This window comes from Saccopteryx bilineata, chromosome 1 (genome assembly GCF_036850765.1).
Source record: "Saccopteryx bilineata isolate mSacBil1 chromosome 1, mSacBil1_pri_phased_curated, whole genome shotgun sequence".
NCBI classification, from domain to species: domain Eukaryota; kingdom Metazoa; phylum Chordata; class Mammalia; order Chiroptera; family Emballonuridae; genus Saccopteryx; species Saccopteryx bilineata.
The window spans coordinates 154982122-154999312 of record NC_089490.1 but is presented as its reverse complement, the minus strand read 5'-3'; the positions used below and the strand labels follow the sequence as shown (position 1 = coordinate 154999312).

Sequence of the window (17191 nt, the reverse complement as noted above, 5' to 3'; positions counted from 1 at the left end):
GGGTGAAGAAACTTGAAGCTATTTTTTCAGCATTTCTGAAAAATCTAAAATTATTCTAAAATAAAGCGTTTATTAAAAGTACTCTTGTGAATAGACCAGTTACAAGAAAATAAGATTTTCCCTCCTGACCTAAAAAAAAGTCTTTTTAGAGAAAGCAGCTGAAACATTCGCAGGTGGAACCGGGTGCTGGGCAGGGCTGTCCGAGAGGCCGGGCAGTGGCGCTGCAGGGTGGATGGAGGCTCTTCCCACTTGAGGTTGAAAATGTCTCCATAATAGATCGCTAAAAGAAATGTTTCTGGGGTCAGTCAGCCTAGCTGACAGTTTGTGACTAAGTAACTGACTGTCAGTGTCTTGACTGTTCCCATCTAAGAACAAAGACAGCAGTTCTGTGGTGGCTGGGAGGTAGCCTTGAAGAACACAGCTGTTGTGAGGTGAGGGGAACACCAGGCCAGATGGGGTCACCACAGCTGCACCCACAGGGGCTGCATTCCTTGGTGCTCCTTTGCTCAGTAGCTGCAGGACTTCTCAGTGACCCTTCATTCCTGGACCTGATGGTGGATGATAATGTGTCTTTCATGGCCACGTAAGGGGGAGACTGACCCCACAGCCAGCACCAGGGGCAAAGGGAGTGAGATATCCTTCAAATGCTCTTTTGGAATCTTCACAGCAAGGGTCCAGGTTCCATTGGTACCAGTTCTCAGGGAGGCTGGCTGGGAAAGGGCCCAGAGTGTGGGTCCTGTAGCACCGGCTATGTCTGAGGGCCAATCAGTGCTCTGAACTTGAGTTTCCTGCCCCTCCAAAGCTTGGTATCCCATAAGTGGGCCACATGTTGCCCCCAGCTCAGGGCTTATGTCTAGGGCAGGGCTTGGGCCTCAGCCCGGCCATGTGGACAGTGAAGTTGGTTGATACTTGCTGGGTTCCCTGTGCTCAAAGAATCCAACCAGCATTCCTTCCTGCATGTCAGAATCCTGGGCTAGCTTGTCCCATTAATCCCCTCAACCCTCTGAGGCAGTTCCGCTGTGACTCACTGCTTAACGCAGAGAAAGTGAAGCCAGAGAAGAGAAGATCCAGCCTGAGGCGGGCTGTGAACCAACCAATCAGGGAAGGCTGCCAGCTTCGCCACCCTGTCAGGTGCTCTGGGAGGAATGAAGGGCCTTCACCGCCGGTACCGGTAGCGTTTGAAGTGGAACCAGAGCTGGAAGATGCCATTGGCGAACTGGCAGCGGAAGCCATGGCGGTGTGAGTACTCCCACTCACGATTGACGATCTTGAAGGCAATGTCCTCATAGGGCGGCCCAGCATGGAAGCGCAGGGTAGCAAAGTCCTTGTTGTCGAGGCAGGCCTCCAGGAAGTACTCAGGGGTGGAGCGCTTGTCAATGAGGTCAGGATAGAAGATGTTGAACTTGTAGCCCTGTACGATCTTGGGTGGCGGGTTGTCGAAGTCATAGTGTGTCTGGTTGTATTTGTTCCACTCAAAGCCTGTGTGTACACGGTTGAAGAAGCGTGGCTTGCGCGGCCGGTACTTGTCGGCCCACAGATAGGCCTTGCCAGTCAGTGGCATCTCCACGCTGAACTGTGCTTCGTCCTGGCCCATACCCTCCTTGGCCCGCCGGAAGAAGATGTCCTCTGCACTCTCGCTCGCATCACCTGTGGGCAGGGTAGCCATTATCCAGGACTGTAGTATCGCTGAGCCTCAGTTTCCCCCATCACAGGGAAGCTGTGCCTCCTAGGGTGATGTGAAGGGCAGCCCAAACCTACCACCCTACCAGGCTTCTCAGAAGAACTGAGACTCAGGGTAAAGGCCCAGGGAGAGGCAGGCCCTGGCTCCCAACTTGCTCTGCCTGACCAGTGCTCCTATTCTCAGCCACCTAGCTTCACTGTCCTCCTGATATGGGCACCAAACACCATGTGTCCCTTGCTGAGTGGCCAGAGAGGCTGGTGGTCAGAGACAAGCCAGGGCTGGGGAGAGGAGACCACTACCAGAGGGTTTTCTGAGGTTGTTTTTCCTCTATACCCAGAACAACAGTAACCCAGGGAGGCCGAGGAAGCAAAAATGACCACCCCTCTGTCCTTGGGGCCAGCCAGTCATTGAGCCCAACTGAATGAATGAATGAGTGAAGATAATGAATGGATGCTCTCAGACAGGAAGGGAAGGGGACAGAAACAGCTCGTCATCAAGGCCCCTGGCAGCCTCTTGTCCCAATCCTCTTGCTGCCCACACCCAGCGATGGCCTCATTTTTCCCATGGTGCATACCTGTGACCTGGAGCTGCTGCCGTGACAGCTGCAAGCGCTGCAGGTCCTCGTCAGGCTCTAGCACGTGGGCGTCCAGCGGCAGCTCATGCGCTGTGAGCAGCCGGGGGCTGTACTTGCCAGCATCGTAGTCATCCAGGCTCTGCTGGATCAGGTCCTCCTCCATGAGCACAGCCTCCCCCTCTGCTTCACCCTCTGCTGGTGTTGCCCCCTCTACCTCAGGATCCACGGGGTCCGCCTCCAAAGAAGGTCCAGGCGGGGTCAGGGCTGGGTCCTCAGGCTCCAAGCTTCGAGGAGAGAAGCCTGGTCTAGGCTGGGTGGGCAGCTGCCCTGACCCTTCCAGAGGCAGGTGGGCCCTGTGGGGTGGGGGGTACATCCTGGGCCCCCAGGTGAGGAAGCGGGACTTCAGGGCTGGGCCTACCTGTGGCCAGGAGACTGGGGCTCCTGCTTGAGGATGGGGAATAGTGGCTCGCTCTCCACACCCTGCTCCTGCTTCAGCTTGTAAAGCTTCTGCCGCAGCACGTCTTGGTGCCGCTCGCGAAGCCTGGAATATGGGCCAGGTGGTCACCCTGACTGGGTGGGGGAAGGAGGTCCCGCCCTCCCTCAGGCTTTCTCATGACTCCCCTTTCATTGCAAGGACACAGTTGAGAGGGCAGTAAGTGAGTGAGGCTCCAGGCCAGCATGGCCATTCCAGGGTCAAGGTTTTGGCCATGAAAAAATGGGACTTGGGGTCATGGACTCCAGAGAACTATCCCATGGCTAGGAGGGGGCAGGTCCCTGTATCAGGGTATTCACCCGTGGGTGTAACCTAACAGCCAGGCTGAGCTGAACAAGAGGCGGAGCAGGCAAAGATAAATTTAGAGGCAAGGACACAGTTAGCTGCAGGCAGGCTCTGTGTTTATACAGTGGTGCCAAGCATGCTGAGAATTTGTATACAGGGTGTGTGGGGCCACCAGAAGGCAGGGACAGGAACCCCAGGGCTTCCAGTCATATCTGCTAACCTTATGGAAAACAAAGGTCAGGTGCTTAGTAAATGCCAAAACAAAGGGCAGGCCACTGTGGGAAGTCCTGACTTCCACAGCCCAACTCCAGGTCGGGGGAACAGTAGCATGGCGAGGACCTTTGGCCAGGACACTGGCCTATGGCCTCCAAGATTACTTAGGGCCCAGCAGGCCTGATGGAGATGGCTCCTGTTCCCCAGGTGAGATCCCAAGAGGGACAAGAGCCACCCAGTACAGTGCCTGGCTGAGGTGACTGAGACTCGGTACCCACTCACCTGGCACGTGCCATGTGGGCACGCAGCTGTTGCAGCAGGCTCTCCCAGTATCCCATGTCCAGGTTGGGGCCCCCGGCCCGGATCTTGCCCTCAATACCCTGGAAGATGACCTGCAGCTGGCTGTATGTCTTCCCCTTGAAGACTGACTGCACATCGGAGCTGACTGAGGTGTTGACGCCCTCTCGCCGTTCCCCTGCAATGAGGTGGTGGCCACTCAACACCAGGCTGGGAGCTAGGTGCCCAGCTTACCAACCATGCTCACCACTGCCTTCCCCAAACCACATGGGAGAGCTAGAAGGGTTCACCTGGTAGCCAAACTGTTTGGAATTCAGATCCTATTCTGCCAGTCCCAGGTGTGTGACCTTGGGGAAGTGGCTCACCCTTTCTGGGCCTCAGTTTCCCCCTCTATAAAGCCTGATGAAACCCTGCATGTGAGCGCTGTGCTGTGCCTGGCACTTTATCACAGCAGGAAAAGCTGCTCATTTCTCAGGCACGGTGGGAAGTTCTGATACCACCCCGACATAAACAGGCTCCTCTGTCCTGCAGGGAAGTCTGTCCCAGCATCTATCATGGGCTGGGGGCCCAAGGACACATCCATTCCCTCTAGACAAGAAGCCCCTAAGGACAAGGCTGTGTACTAACTGACCCTACATGCTTGGGCACACCAGTCTCCTGTTGCTCATCAAAGATGCCAAACCCACTCCCTGCCCCAGGACCTTTGCACATATGATACTTTCCATTAGCAACACCCAACCTCAGTACTCAGCAAGAATGTACCTTCTACTAGGAAGCTTCCTTGACGAGATTGCCCCTAGGCCTGCATACCTAATATGTGGCTCTGAGGAGAGGAAGCCCCTTGGGCTTCCCACTGCCGTTTTGCTAGGACTGGGCTGGGACCACGGGGACCTCTGTATGCAGCTGCGGGGTAAATGAAAGAGTGAGCGACTAGCTCATACTCCCTGCTCGAAAGCAGGATTTAAGAACCCTTGCCGCTGGGCACAAGGTCACAGTTGATCAGACAGGACTGAAAGAGACTGGAGTCCCTATAGCCAACCAACCTCGAGCCCCAGAATCAGCATCCAGAGACTCAGCTCCTTTGCTGTGTAACTGAGTGGCCCTCAGCAGTGCTGGACTCAGTAGTCAACCTATGGGCCAGTAACCTGGCCTTGGTCTGTGAGAGGCGCAGAAGTATCACAGGACCAAAACTGTGTTCGGCAACAACCCCCATACCAAGTCAAGTAGAACTTAGTCCTGTACTCACTCAAAGAGATGAAGCCACCGGTGAAAACTTACAACCCAAACGTGCTCCCAAAGACGCCAAGAACTGCTAAGTCATGTTTACAGGAAGTCACGTCTTGGGCCTGGACGCCACCCAAATATCCACTGATAGAGCTTTGGAGGCGGGCAGACACTTGGAATGTCCCTTCAGCCAGTGGGGCAGGGTCTTCAGTCTCTGAAGAAAACATCCTACTCCCAAAGTCTATATTCAGCCCACTGCCACCATCCAGAGGGAATGAGAAGCATTTCCTGACATATGAGAGTCAAAGAACTACCTGCCTTCCTCCAAAAGTTAAGGCAGCACAGGATGTGCCCCACTAAGATGAGGGCACAAACCACAAAAAGGGGTATGTGGGGCCCCAGAAAGGGGGGCTCTTTCACTGAAGGAAGTGAAGGAAGCCCCAGGAGGATGGCAGGGGCCAACCTACCATGTTGGGGGCTGGGAGAGAAAGAGCCTGGGGACAAGAAAAAGGAAGCCTAATGGGCTTCTCAATGTGTCTGAGCACCTCCAAGGTTCAGCTGAAAGCCTGGGATTAGTGGTGGACAGTCAGCATCGGAAGTGCAGGCGCTCTTTCCAGTGTTTGACATCGCTTACTCATTTCCTTTCATTCAGTCCTCCTGGAGGTATTTTATTGTCTCCATACAATGAAAGGGACAACTGGGCATCCAGGAGACAGCCAACCAGCCAAGGTCACTGAGCTGCTCAGTGGCCTGGATTTGCAAGCCACGCTCATAACTGTTACTCTGTCCACCAACCCCACAGCACCCCTCCAATCGGTTCTATATCCAGTCCCACTGCCACCAAAGATTTCCTGGGCATGTTTCTGGCGCAAAGAGTTTCCCTTCCTTTCTCCGGAACTTACTGCAGGATGTAACTGCTAAGAGGACATGAGAAACACAACTCCATTTACAAAAATAAAGGACGTTCGTCCTTTTCATAAGAGGAAGGAAATTTATCTGAGCCATGAATGACAGTCAGAGACCAGGAGGAGGGGAGGGCTTCTGTCTTCAGCCACCAGAATTGGGTGAAGGATAAAGTTAGTACAGAGACACGAGGCCCACAGAAGCTGGAACTGTTAAAGCCGGTGGTGGCTCTAGGGAGCTGGAGGGGGCTGCTGTGGTTGTTCCTGAACTTTTAGAGCAGTGGTTCCCAATGGGGGTGATTCTAACAGTGAACCACTGGGGGAGGTCATTTCTCTTGTGAATGCACATGTGATCATTTTGATAAAAAGAAAACTGAGTTAAAAAATACCGTCAGGTTGAACAGACTGGGGTTGTAGGGGATTCTGGCCAAGAGAGCTGGGTCCTGCTTGCACTCAGACTGAGCCTCCAGAGAAAACTTGAAATTCAAACAAAGAAGTCCCTGCAGACACTGCTCCCAGGGAAGCCTCCTACCCCCTTCCAGAGGACAGCCCCTGGCCCAGAAACTGGGGCTCTCACTGCCCAGTGCTGCCCCCTGGTGACTCCCATAGAGGACTCCAGAGGGTTGTGGAAAGCCCAGATGGAAGAAACTGAAGTCTGCAGAGCACCTGAGGCTAGCTTCCAGTGGAACTACCCACCAATGCCCATATATGTTCCCAAAAGCACACCCTGGTGTCTTTCTGGTCAGCCAGCTTGGAGTCAGCACTGTCCCTCTGTTACCTGGGCCCTTGCCCGAAGCCTCCAGCTTGCGAAGCTTGGAGATCTCATCCTCTGTGATGATTGTCATATCTCGCCAGAAGTCCACGTTCTTGCCCTGCTCGAGTTCCATGTATACCTAGAGGTGGAGGCACAGAGGGGAAGGATGAAGGCAGGTCTTGGGGAGGCCAGGCTGTGGGTGGTAAGGCCGCAGTACCTGGATGTCCTCCAGCAGGTCCTCCATGTCAGCCACCGTGAGGCCATTGAGGAAGGTGTAAGGCTCGTGCATCTCCACAGCCAGGTCATCGTCCTCGGCGCTGATGTACTTGGCCAACAGGTCAATGGGCTTGGCCCGTCCATCCCGGATTCGAATCTTCGAGCTGCAGGGAGTAGGGGGTAATGTCAGAGCCCAGGCTGTGACTTCCCTCACAAAATCCTGTCCACAGGGGTGACCGGTGTGGGAGCCAAGAGAGGAGCACAGCCTGTTGTTGTGGTCAGCACAGGCTTCCTGAAAGAGGTGTTAGGAGAAGAAGGTGGGTCAGCCAGAAGGCAGAGGCAGAGGCCTGGAAAAGGGCAGGGGCCAGAGTGAGCATGGGATTTGAAGAGCAGTGGGTGGGAGTGGGGCCAGAGGAGCCACTTCTCAGTGCTGTGCCCTCAGGGACACATGTCAGAGGCTGACCCTAGTCTAACCTGAGGGAGCCTCATGATCAGAGGTACCATCCCCTGTCCAGGATTGTGTGGCTGACAAGGAGAGGGGCGAGGAGGGGATTGGGGGCGGGCTCTGGGTGTACACACACCAGCCTCCAGGCTTAGATACCTGTGTGGCCTCAGACAACTCATAACCCCCCGGAGCCTCATCTTCCTTTTCTATAAATGCACCTGTGGTCTGTGGGTGGAGGAACTAGCACAGTGGGTGTGGCCCATGGCCCAACACACTCTACACAGCTTGTGCAGCTCCACCACGTGGAACCAGTTCTTTTAGGGGTCTCCTCTGCACCCTGTCCAATGGGGGAGATAGGATGTACCATAATAGGTGCACACACAAAGCAGGGACTAGTGCCAGAAAGGAGGTTGGGGAGGGCCTCCCCAAGGAAGCAATAGGCAGAAACCCAAAAGTTGAGTGGGAGCAGCTGGGACAGTAGTTTCTAGGAAGCATGAATAGCAAGTGCAAAGGCCATGGGGCAGAAACAGGCTCCATGTGTTTGGGTCCAGAAGCAGTCTGGTGGGTGAAGGGAAGAGATGCAGGGTGGTGATGAAAAAAGGCTGGCAATAGGCAGCCCTTCTCCCAGCTCGCCCATGCACTGCACCGAAGCTTGGCCTGCTGGAGATGGAAGTTGTCTTCTTGCTCCTCCCACGTCTTGAAGTGCTCTGCCTCCTTCTCCCGCTGCAGCATCTCTAGCTCCTGCTCACGCATGGCCTTTTCCCGCTCCCGCTCCAGCCTCAGCTGCTTCACCTGGGGAGTACACAGGGAGCGTGAGGGCTGGAGGATGGGGGTCTTTGTGGGGCCTACCCTATGCTCTCTCAAGTCGTGGAGTCCCCTAGGGTTAGGGCTGGGACTATAACCTAGGCCTGACCACAGCCACCAGCCCTGGACACAGAAATTGGTCCAGAAACGCCTGAGATTTCAGACAGACCCTGGGGCAAGAGAGGCTCTTTCTACTGGAGACACAGCAGTCTGGAGTTGGCAGGACCATTTTGGCCACTCTCAGAGGAGCATTTGACAGTAAAGCCCAGAGGCCAGTAGAGCCGAGGTGGAGAGAAGCAGCATGCTAGAGACACTGCCTGAGCCCCAGAATCCAGCTATGCCTACAGGTAGCATCTCCTGGACTTTCCATGTAGGACAATCAGGTCCTGTTTGATTTATATGAGAGCAAACCAGCCCTGGCTGGCAGTGCTGTGAATAGAGAGAGCATCATCCCAGAGTGCTGGGATTGCCGGCTCAATTCCAAAAGTGATGGTTCAAACAGCCCTGGTCAGAGCATGTATGAGAGGCAATCAATGAGTGCACAACTAAGTGGGGTGAGGAGTTGATGCTTCTCTCTCTCTTTCCCCCCCTCCTTCCTTCTCTCAAGAAAAATAAATAAAATAAATGAGGGCAAACCAGCTTTGGGGCCCCATGAGGGAAGGCCTGCTGACCACATGTGGACAGGCCAAGGGCACCCCACCTTCTGTAACTCCAGTCGATTGTCCTCCTGGATCCTCTTGTTCCGCTCCTTCAGCTCCTTCTCCTCCAGGTGGCTGATCCCCTTCTTCTCCAGGGCCTGGAAGGGTCAACCACATGCCTGTTGAGCAGCCCAAAGAGCAGAGATGCCTCCCTCCTGCTGCCCTCCCTGGAACCTCCCATGAGGGAGCACTGACACAAGAGTGTGTAAGACCGAGATGACTGGACCCCAGCACCTGCTTTGCAGATGAGGAGAGTGAAGCTAAGAGAAGTGGCCCATTCCCAGGCACACCTCACTGCCTTCCACTAGAAGGTGCCCCTGTCTACAAAATCAATTTGATACAATCCAATCTACACAGCTCCCTCTACTGTGAATGAGGCATGTGCTGAAGCACAGAGGAGAGGCAGCTGGGCCCACTCCTGCGGGGCTCATAGGACAGTCTCATCTGGGACCTGCTCACTCGTTTTACACAGAAACCTAGCTGCACTGGCTGTGTGTGATGAAGCCCTCTCACGGGGTAACTCCCCAAGGCCAAACTGGGTAGAGAAAGGCTCACTGGGGAAATGCCTGAACATATGTGAATACACCAACCAAAGTAACAGCAAGCTTGTTCATTTGCATTTATTGAGTGCCTACTCTGCCAGGCACTGAGGACAGAGTTTGCTCAATGTAGTTCAGTTTGGCACGAACTACACATTATAAATTAGGATATGTACTATTTATTTATTTTTTTTACTGAGAGAGAGTCAGAGAGAGGGATAGACAGGGACAGACAGGAACGGAGAGGTGAGAAGCATCAATCATCAGTCTTTCATTGCACATTGCAACACCTTAATTGTTCATTGATTGCCCTCTCATACGTGCCTTGACCGCAGGCCTTCAGCAGACCGAATAACCCCTTGCTCGAGCCAGCGACCTTGGCCTCAAGCTGGTGAGCTTTTGCTCAAACCAGACGAGCCCTCACTCAAGCTGGCGACCTCGGGGTTTCAAACCTGGGTCCTCCGCATCCCAGTCTGACGCTCTATCCATTGTGTCACCGCCCAATCAGGCAGGATATGTACTATTTAGACACCAACTTTGCCATGGGACCTTTCTGGGCCTGCTTATTAAATTGTGGTCACCACTACACCCCAACACCTGCCTCCATTCACCCCTCTACTTTGCTGCTTTATTTATTACAGCTCATCTCCCCCATGAGACCGCTGGCCTCAAAGGGATAGGGATCTTTGTTTCCCTCATTTGTGGATGTGTGCCCAGGGCCCACACAGTATCCAGCATCCATCAGGTACATAGTACAAGTTAGTAAAGTGCGAGGAACACAGGGGCAGTGCCCTGATAAAGAATACCAGGAGGGCCTGACCAGGCAGTGGCGCAGTGGATAGAGTGTTGGACTGGGATGCAGAGGACCCAGGTTCAAGACCCCGAGGTCGCCAACTTGAGCACGGGCTCATCGGGTTTGAGCAAAAAGCCCACCAGCTTGAACCCAAGGTCGCTGGCTCCAGCAAGGAGTTACTCAGTCTTCTGAAGGCCCGCGGTCAAGGCACATATGAGAAGGCAATCAATGAACAACTAAGGTGTTGCAATGAAAAACTGATGATTGATGTTTCTCATCTCTCTCTGTTCCTGTCTGTCTGTCCCTGTCTATCCCTCTCTCTGACTCACTCTCTGTCTCTGTAAAAAAAATAAAAAATAAAAAAAAGAATACCAGGAGGACCTGGGAGACCAAAGGGCTAGAGGGCCTCTCAGAAGAGGGACCATGTCAGCTGAGATCTGAAGGATGAGAAAGAACCAGACATGGAGGAAGTAGGGCGTGTTCTAAAGCAGAGGAATGGCGAGTACAAAGGCTGAGGTGAAATGTGCTTGGTGTGCTTAAGACAGTGGCAAAAGTCTGTGCCTGGAGTGTGGGCAATGAGTGGAGACACTCTAGCCTCCAACTGTGCCCCCCTGCCCTCATCCTCCCCCACCACCAATGGATGCTGTGTCAGGTTAAACTGTGTTACCCAAAAGATGTGTCCACATCTCAACACCTGGAAGCTGTGAATGTGAACTTATTTGGAAACAGAGTCTCTGCAGATGTAATTAGTTAAGATGAGGTCATACTGGATTAGATTGTTTTCAGTGATGTGGTCAAGGCCATGACCACAGTTAAGTGATCAGTGAGTAATTTTCATCTCAAGAATAAAGTGGCTGCCTGACCAGGCGGTGGTGCAGTGGATAGGGCATCGGGCTGCGATGCAGAGGACCTAGGTTCAAGACCCCGAGGTCGCCAGCTTGAGCGCAGGCTCATCTGGTTTGAGCAAAGCTCACCAGCGTGGACCCAAGGTCGCTGGCTTAAGCAAGGGGTCCCTCGGTCTGCTGAAGGCCCACGGTCAAGGCACATATGAGAAAGCAATCAATGAACAACTAAGGTGTTGCAATAAAAAAAGAAAAAAGAATAAAGTGGCAGCTTTGAGCTGACAGAGCATAAGCATGGAATCCCATCTTGAGGGTGTTACACTGGGAACCTGTTCTCCGGTCACAATGAGGTTAGGCTTGTTCTGGGGCAAAGCACGCCTGAATGATATACTGCAACAGGCAGCAGAATGAGAGCTGGCAGAACTTGTGTGTGTGTGTGTAACTGCATGGCAGAGTGCAGTCCCAGAATGTGTCCTACGAGTGCTAAATAACATCTCTTGAAACAACAGCTATAAAAAGTTTATCAAGTGAAAACGATTAGAAAGGCAGGGAAAATTTGTGAATGGCACACAAAACTAACCACCAAGTGCTCTGTGGCTAAGACTGGCTCACCTTGTTCCAGATGAAGGTGCCCAGGAGGTTGTTGTCACCAAAGGGGTTGTCGGTGTTGGTGTAGCCCATGTACTCCTCACCCCAGCCCATCTTCTCCCGCTTCTTCCTCTCCTTGGCCTCCTTCTTGGCCAGCCGCCGGGCCCGCTTCTCCTCAGGTGTCTCGAAGGCCTTCATTAGTTCCTCCTGCTGCTTCCGCTCCTCGCGTAGCCGCAGCCGCTCCTGCAAGCTCTGTTGCTGGCTCAGGGCTACGGCCACCTCCCGTGGGCTGTGGGAGTGGTCTGGGGATGCAGAGCTGGACGAGGAGGAGCCTGGGAGCCAAGAGCGGGGCCGGTGGTGGTGGATCCAGCGGCCCCGCTGCTGCCTCTGCAGCTCACTGCTTGAGTCGGACTGAGGGGACCGGTCCTGTGAGTGTCCTCGGGGTGGTTGTGGGCTCCAGTTCTGTCTTCCTTGCTGCTGCCACTGGTCTTCCTCTGAATCCGACCTGGGGAGGGAATCCAAAAGGATCTGTTCACTGCCCCCTGGTCAGTCATTGGTTTGACATATTTAATGAGTATCTGTGTGCTCCAGGCACTGTTCTTCTAGGCTCTGAGAACAAAGCAGTGACCAAAACATTAATGGTCTCCTTCTTTGTGCAGCTCAAATCAACAAGAAAACATACAATGTGATACTGGATCGTGCTTTGAACCACACAAAAATGATGCAAAATTTGGGGATAGAAGATCAGAGAGGTTCTCTCTGAAGAGGTAACTCTGGAGGAAGTGGCATATAGAGCTATGGGGAGATCTGGGTAGAGGGTGATCCAAGCAGAGGGCATAACAAGAGCAAAGGCCTTGGCGCAGCAATTTACTTGGCAGGTCCACAGAATAGCAAGAAGGCCCATGTGGCTGGGACAGAGTAAGCAAGGGGAAGAGTGAGAGGATGGGGGCAGGGAGGTGGGCTGGAAGTAGATGGTGCAAGAGCTATAGGGGTTTGAATCAGAGATTCTGAACTCTCCAACTCTCTTCTTAAGGGAAGGCTCGCAGGAGAAAGTGGTGTTTAATTGAATTTTATTTATTTATTTATTTCATTTTTCCAAAGCTGGAAACGGGGAGGCAGTCAGACAGACTCCTGCATGCGCCCGACTGGGATCCATCCGGCATGCCCACCAGGGGGCGATGCTCTGCCCCTCTGGGGCGTCCCTCTGCTGCATCCTGAGCCATTCCAGCGCCTGAGGCAGAGGCCACAGAGCCATCCCCAGCGCCCGGGCCATCTTTGCTCCAATGGAGCCTCGGCTGCGGGAGGGGAAGAGAGAGACAGAGAGGAAGGAGAGGGGGAGGGGTGGAGAAGCAGATGGGCGCTTCTCCTGTGTGCCCTGGCCGAGAATCGAACCCGGGACTCCTGCACGCCGACGCTCTACCACTGAGCCAACCGGCCAGGGCCAGAAAGTGGTGTTTAAACTGATTGTACAGGATGGCAGGAGTGAAGTGGAATACAACTGGCAGCAATCAAGGGCCAGGGAAGGGCACTGGGAATAGGAAACAGAATGGGCAAGCCTCTAGGGATGGATTCTTTAGTGTTGGGGGCCTTTAAACAAGGAGATGAAAAACAAAATTTGTCTTTAGTTTGTTAAATGTTCCACCTAATAAACTCAAGTCAAAAAATCTGAACTATGCCCTGGCTGGGTAGCCAGTTAGAATGTTGTCCCAATACACCCAAGCCTGAGGGTTCCCGGTCAGGGCACTTACAAGAATCAACCAATAAATGCATAAATAAGTGGAAAAACAAATCGATGTTTCTTTCTCTTTCTCTCCCCTCCCAATCAATCAACTGAAAAAATTTTAAATCTCAAATATGAAAACAAATTATTTTGGAGCTACTGAACAAAGACTACAAATATGATCAAGTTTTTATAAACAATAATTACGTATCTAGGGTGGTTTATTTTTATAAATAATTCAAATACTAGAGAGTAATATATGAAAAAATACAAAGATAGTAACAAGACTTATTGCTACATGTGAGCTAAAATACCAACACCAGGGCCTTAATCCAGTCAGCAAACTTTTTCTGTAAAAAAATAGCTCTGCTGGCCCTGGCCGGTTGGCTCAGCGGTAGAGCGTTGGCCTGGCATACGGGGGACCCGGGTTCGATTCCAAGCCAGGGCACATAGGAGAAGTGCCCATTTGCTTCTCCACCCCCCTCCTTCCTCTCTGTCTCTCTCTTCCCCTCCCGCAGCCAAGGCTCCACTGGAGCAAAGATGGCCCGGGCACTGGGGATGGCTCCTTGGCCTCTGCCCCACGCGCTAGAGTGGCTCTGGTCACGGCAGAGCGACACCCCGGAGGGGCAGAACATCGCCCCCTGGTGGGCAGAGCGTCGCCTCTGGTGGGCGTGCCGGGTGGATCCCGGTCGGGCGCATGCCGGAGTCTGTCTGACTGTCTCTCCCTGTTTCCAGCTTCAGAAAAATACAAAAAAAAAAAAAAGCTCTGCTGTTGTAGTGCAAAAGCAGCCATGAACAGTATGTAAACAAAAGGGCATGGCTGTGTTCAAGTAAAATTTTATTTCTAGACACCAAAATTTGAATTTCATATAATTTCCATACATCATGAAATCCTACTCTTTTGATTTTTTTCCTTACAATTTTAAAATGTAAAAACTATTCTCAGTCACAGGCTATATGTAGTTGGCCAAGCCCTGGTTTAAACCATCTCTTCATCATTTCTGTTTTGCTGCTTATAGCTTCCTGGAATTCCCAGTGATAACGATTTTAGAAGGCTCAAAAGGAAAAGCCACCTTGTCACCCTAGAGGGCAATCAACTGTGTCTGACTACAGCTACTCTGATTATGGTGTGGAGAACAGGCTGGAGCAGCGATTTTCAACTGGTGCGCCACAAGAGTTTTTAAAACATGCAACACCTGGGCCCTGAATGGTGGCTCAGTGAATAGAGCATCGACTCAGTGGATGTCCCAGGTTCGATTCCAGGTCAGGGCACACAGGAGAAGAGACCATCTGCTTGTCTCTGCCTCCCTATTCCCTTTCTTTCCCTCTTCCTCTCCCGCAGTCACTGCCTTGATTGGTTCTAGTGTGGCCCTAGAGCTAAGGATAGCTCAGTTGGTCCAAAAGCGTCAGCCTCAGGTGCTAAAAATAGCTCAATACTTGAAAATCAGCCCCAGATGAGGTTGCCAGGTAGATCCTGGTCGGGGCTCAGGCTGGAGTCTGTCTCACTATTTCTCCTCCTCTCACGTAAAACAACAACAACAACAACAAAAACAAGAAAAAAAAAAAAACATGTAATACCTGACTATTTAGTCAGGGGTACTTAACTCTTTTTCCTGAGACTGTCAAATAAAAAAATGACAATAGCCAACAATAGCTGTCCAGTTTGAATGAATCAAAATTATATCTTCTTCTTGGGTCAGGGTGGCAAACAATATACCATATTTTTTGGTGTGCTGCAGTATTTTAGTAATTAGTTTAAGTGTGGCATGAAAAATATTGAAAATCTCTGGACTGTAGGAATGGGAGACAATGAATATCTGGAGAGGCCCCATGGAAATCTTGAAGGCACAGATGAGTAAACTTGGATTACAGAGGGGAAGAAAATGGCCTGAGTGTCATAGCCTGTTAGGGGCTGAGCCAGCAAGGGGACCCAGGTTTTTGAGTGAGTCACCATCACTGTGCTGGTTCCTCTGTGCTGAAGCAGACTCAAGGCAAATCTGGCAACGTGCTCATCTTCAGAAGAAAATGACTGTGGGTCACGGAGAAGCTAAGACCTAGGTCCGAGGAGTCAACTTAATCCTGCCACTGGTCATCAACACCATCTCTATTAGCAAGTGTTGTCACCTCTACTTCCCACTCGAATCTACCCTCTTTCTCATTGTACCTCCCACAGCCTCCCTCTCGTGAATGCTATGCTATCATCTGTTGCCCGGACAACCGTATTATCCTCCTCCTTGGTGTCACTCCTGACTACTCCTTCAGTCAGTTCCTTTTCCTAGCGAAAGCCAGAAGTTCTGCAAAGTAAGTCAGACCACATCACTCCCTTGTTCAAAATCCTCCCATGGCCCCCTACTTCCCTACAAATAATGGCCAAACTCTTCACCACGATACACAGGAATCTGCACGATTTCCTGGTTTCCCATTACCTTTCTCACCTGCCTCCAAACCAGCAAACACCTGGTGTTGCTGTCCCTCCAAACACTAGGTGCCCTGGGTGAAATATATCTCGCTTTCTTTTCGTTACCTGACGTCCCCTTCTACAGGAAGCCCTCCCTGACTTACCTGCGCTCCCGGCTTCGCCGCCTCCGCCGCCCTTCTTCGTCCCGGCGTCGCCGGTTCCGCCCATGTCTCCCGCTCCGATTTCGGCTGCGACTCCTGCTCCGGCTCCGCTGCCTTCGGCCCCTGCGACCCGTTGACCGCGAGCGCGAACGTGTATCCCGACCCATCGGCTGGGACAGTGGCGGCGGCGCTGACACAAATATCCGGGACCTGCGCCGGGGGCCTTCCTTGGCCGAGGCGCGTACCAGGCTGCCCCATCTGAACCTGAGCCGGTAGATGAGAACCCATTCCGCCACCCCATCCCGCGGGGGCTCTGACGCCTTGTAATCTCCCACATCCAGCAAACGTAGTCCGCGTAATAAACTCCAGCCGAACTATGGCCTTCAGTGTCGGAGAACCCGCCCTTCAGGCAGTGCTAGGGGCAGTCCCAGGGTGGGTCCTCGTGCCTTAATATTGGAGGTTCAGAGCTGTGAGCGCAGCAAAGGCGAACCAGGAACAGCTAGTGGGGCGGGGCTTGAGGGGGGCGGAACCAAGGAGGGGCGGGTTCAGGGAGGAGGTGGAGCTGGCGTGAGCGAAGCCCTGTGGAAGCCCGTCCCCAGAGCTAGGTTTCTTGGTCGTTGTAGGCGGAGAAGCCTCAAATCAACACCCTAGGTTCAAGTCCCAATCTCTCAAGGGGGCGAAGAATGGGAGCTGGGACGGAGGCTAAAAAGTCTCACATGTTGGCTTGACCTATTAGAATCACCATCATACTCCACCATCCGCCAATGAAGACCTATGTACAATATTTAAGGGATTAAGATTTTTTTTTTGGAGGGGGGGGGCGGGAGATGGGGGTAGGGGGTAAATTAAGCTTAAAAAAAATAATTAGGCCCTGACATGTTAGCTCAGTCGGTTAGAGCGTCGTTCCAAAAACGCCAACCTTGCGGGTTCCAACTGGATCAGGGCAGGGAAAGCAAGCAACGAAAGCACAAATAAGTGGAGCAACAAATGAATGCTTCCCTCTCTCTCTCTCCAAATCAATCAATTAAAAAATAATAAAACTCTTGGCTGACTCCCTTAGGTTCCTTTTTTTTTTCTTTCTTTCTTTTTCATTTTTCTGAAGCTGGAAACAGGGAGAGACAGTCATACAGTCTCCCGCATGCGCCCGACCGGGATCCACCCGGCACGCCCACCATGGGGCGACGCTCTGCCCATCCTGGGCGTCGCCATGTTGCGACCAGAGCCACTCTAGCGCCTGAGGCAGAGGCCATAGAGCCATCCCCAGCGCCCGGGCCATCTTTGCTCCAATGGAGCCTTGGCTGCGGGAGGGGAAGAGAGAGACAGAGAGGAAAGCGCGGCAGAGGGGTGGAGAAGCAAATGGGCGCTTCTCCTGTGTGCCCTGGCTGGGAATCGAACCCGGGTCCTCCACACGCTAGGCCGACGCTCTACCGCTGAGCCAACCGGCCAGGGCAGTTCCTTTTTTTTTTTTTTTTTTTTTAAATTTATTTATTCATTTTTAGAGAGGAGAGAGGGAGAGAGAGAGAAGGGGGGAGGAGCTGGAAGCATCAACTCCCATATGTGCCTT

At 52.7% G+C, this 17191-nt stretch overlaps 1 protein-coding gene across 1 annotated transcript; it reads right to left on the bottom strand.

Moving 5' to 3' along the window:
• Nucleotides 1-50: 50 nt before the first annotated feature.
• Nucleotides 51-15852, bottom strand: CACTIN (cactin, spliceosome C complex subunit). The gene is made up of 10 exons (XM_066276402.1): nt 15631-15852; nt 11373-11853; nt 8589-8684; nt 7731-7876; nt 6641-6803; nt 6448-6562; nt 3529-3721; nt 2674-2796; nt 2256-2539; nt 51-1647 (listed from the first exon to the last, which is right to left on the bottom strand). Exons 1-10 carry the CDS (start codon nt 15792-15794, stop codon nt 1157-1159), a joined length of 2256 nt encoding a protein of 751 aa, XP_066132499.1. The 5' UTR covers nt 15795-15852; the 3' UTR covers nt 51-1156.
• Nucleotides 15853-17191: the final 1339 nt, after the last annotated feature.

Bases quoted from the DNA above. Each gene is read 5' to 3' on its own strand.
- CACTIN (XM_066276402.1), bottom strand. From the start codon at position 15,794: ATGGGTCGGGATACACGTTCGCGCTCGCGGTCAACGGGTCGCAGGGGC. The intron at 6,804-7,730 runs GTGCAGTGCATG...TACTCCCTGCAG, and splicing joins CTCCAGCAGGCCAAGCTTCG to CTCGAAGATTCGAATCCGGG. The intron at 1,648-2,255 runs GTATGCACCATG...CCCTGCCCACAG, and splicing joins GCAGCAGCTCCAGGTCACAG to GTGATGCGAGCGAGAGTGCA.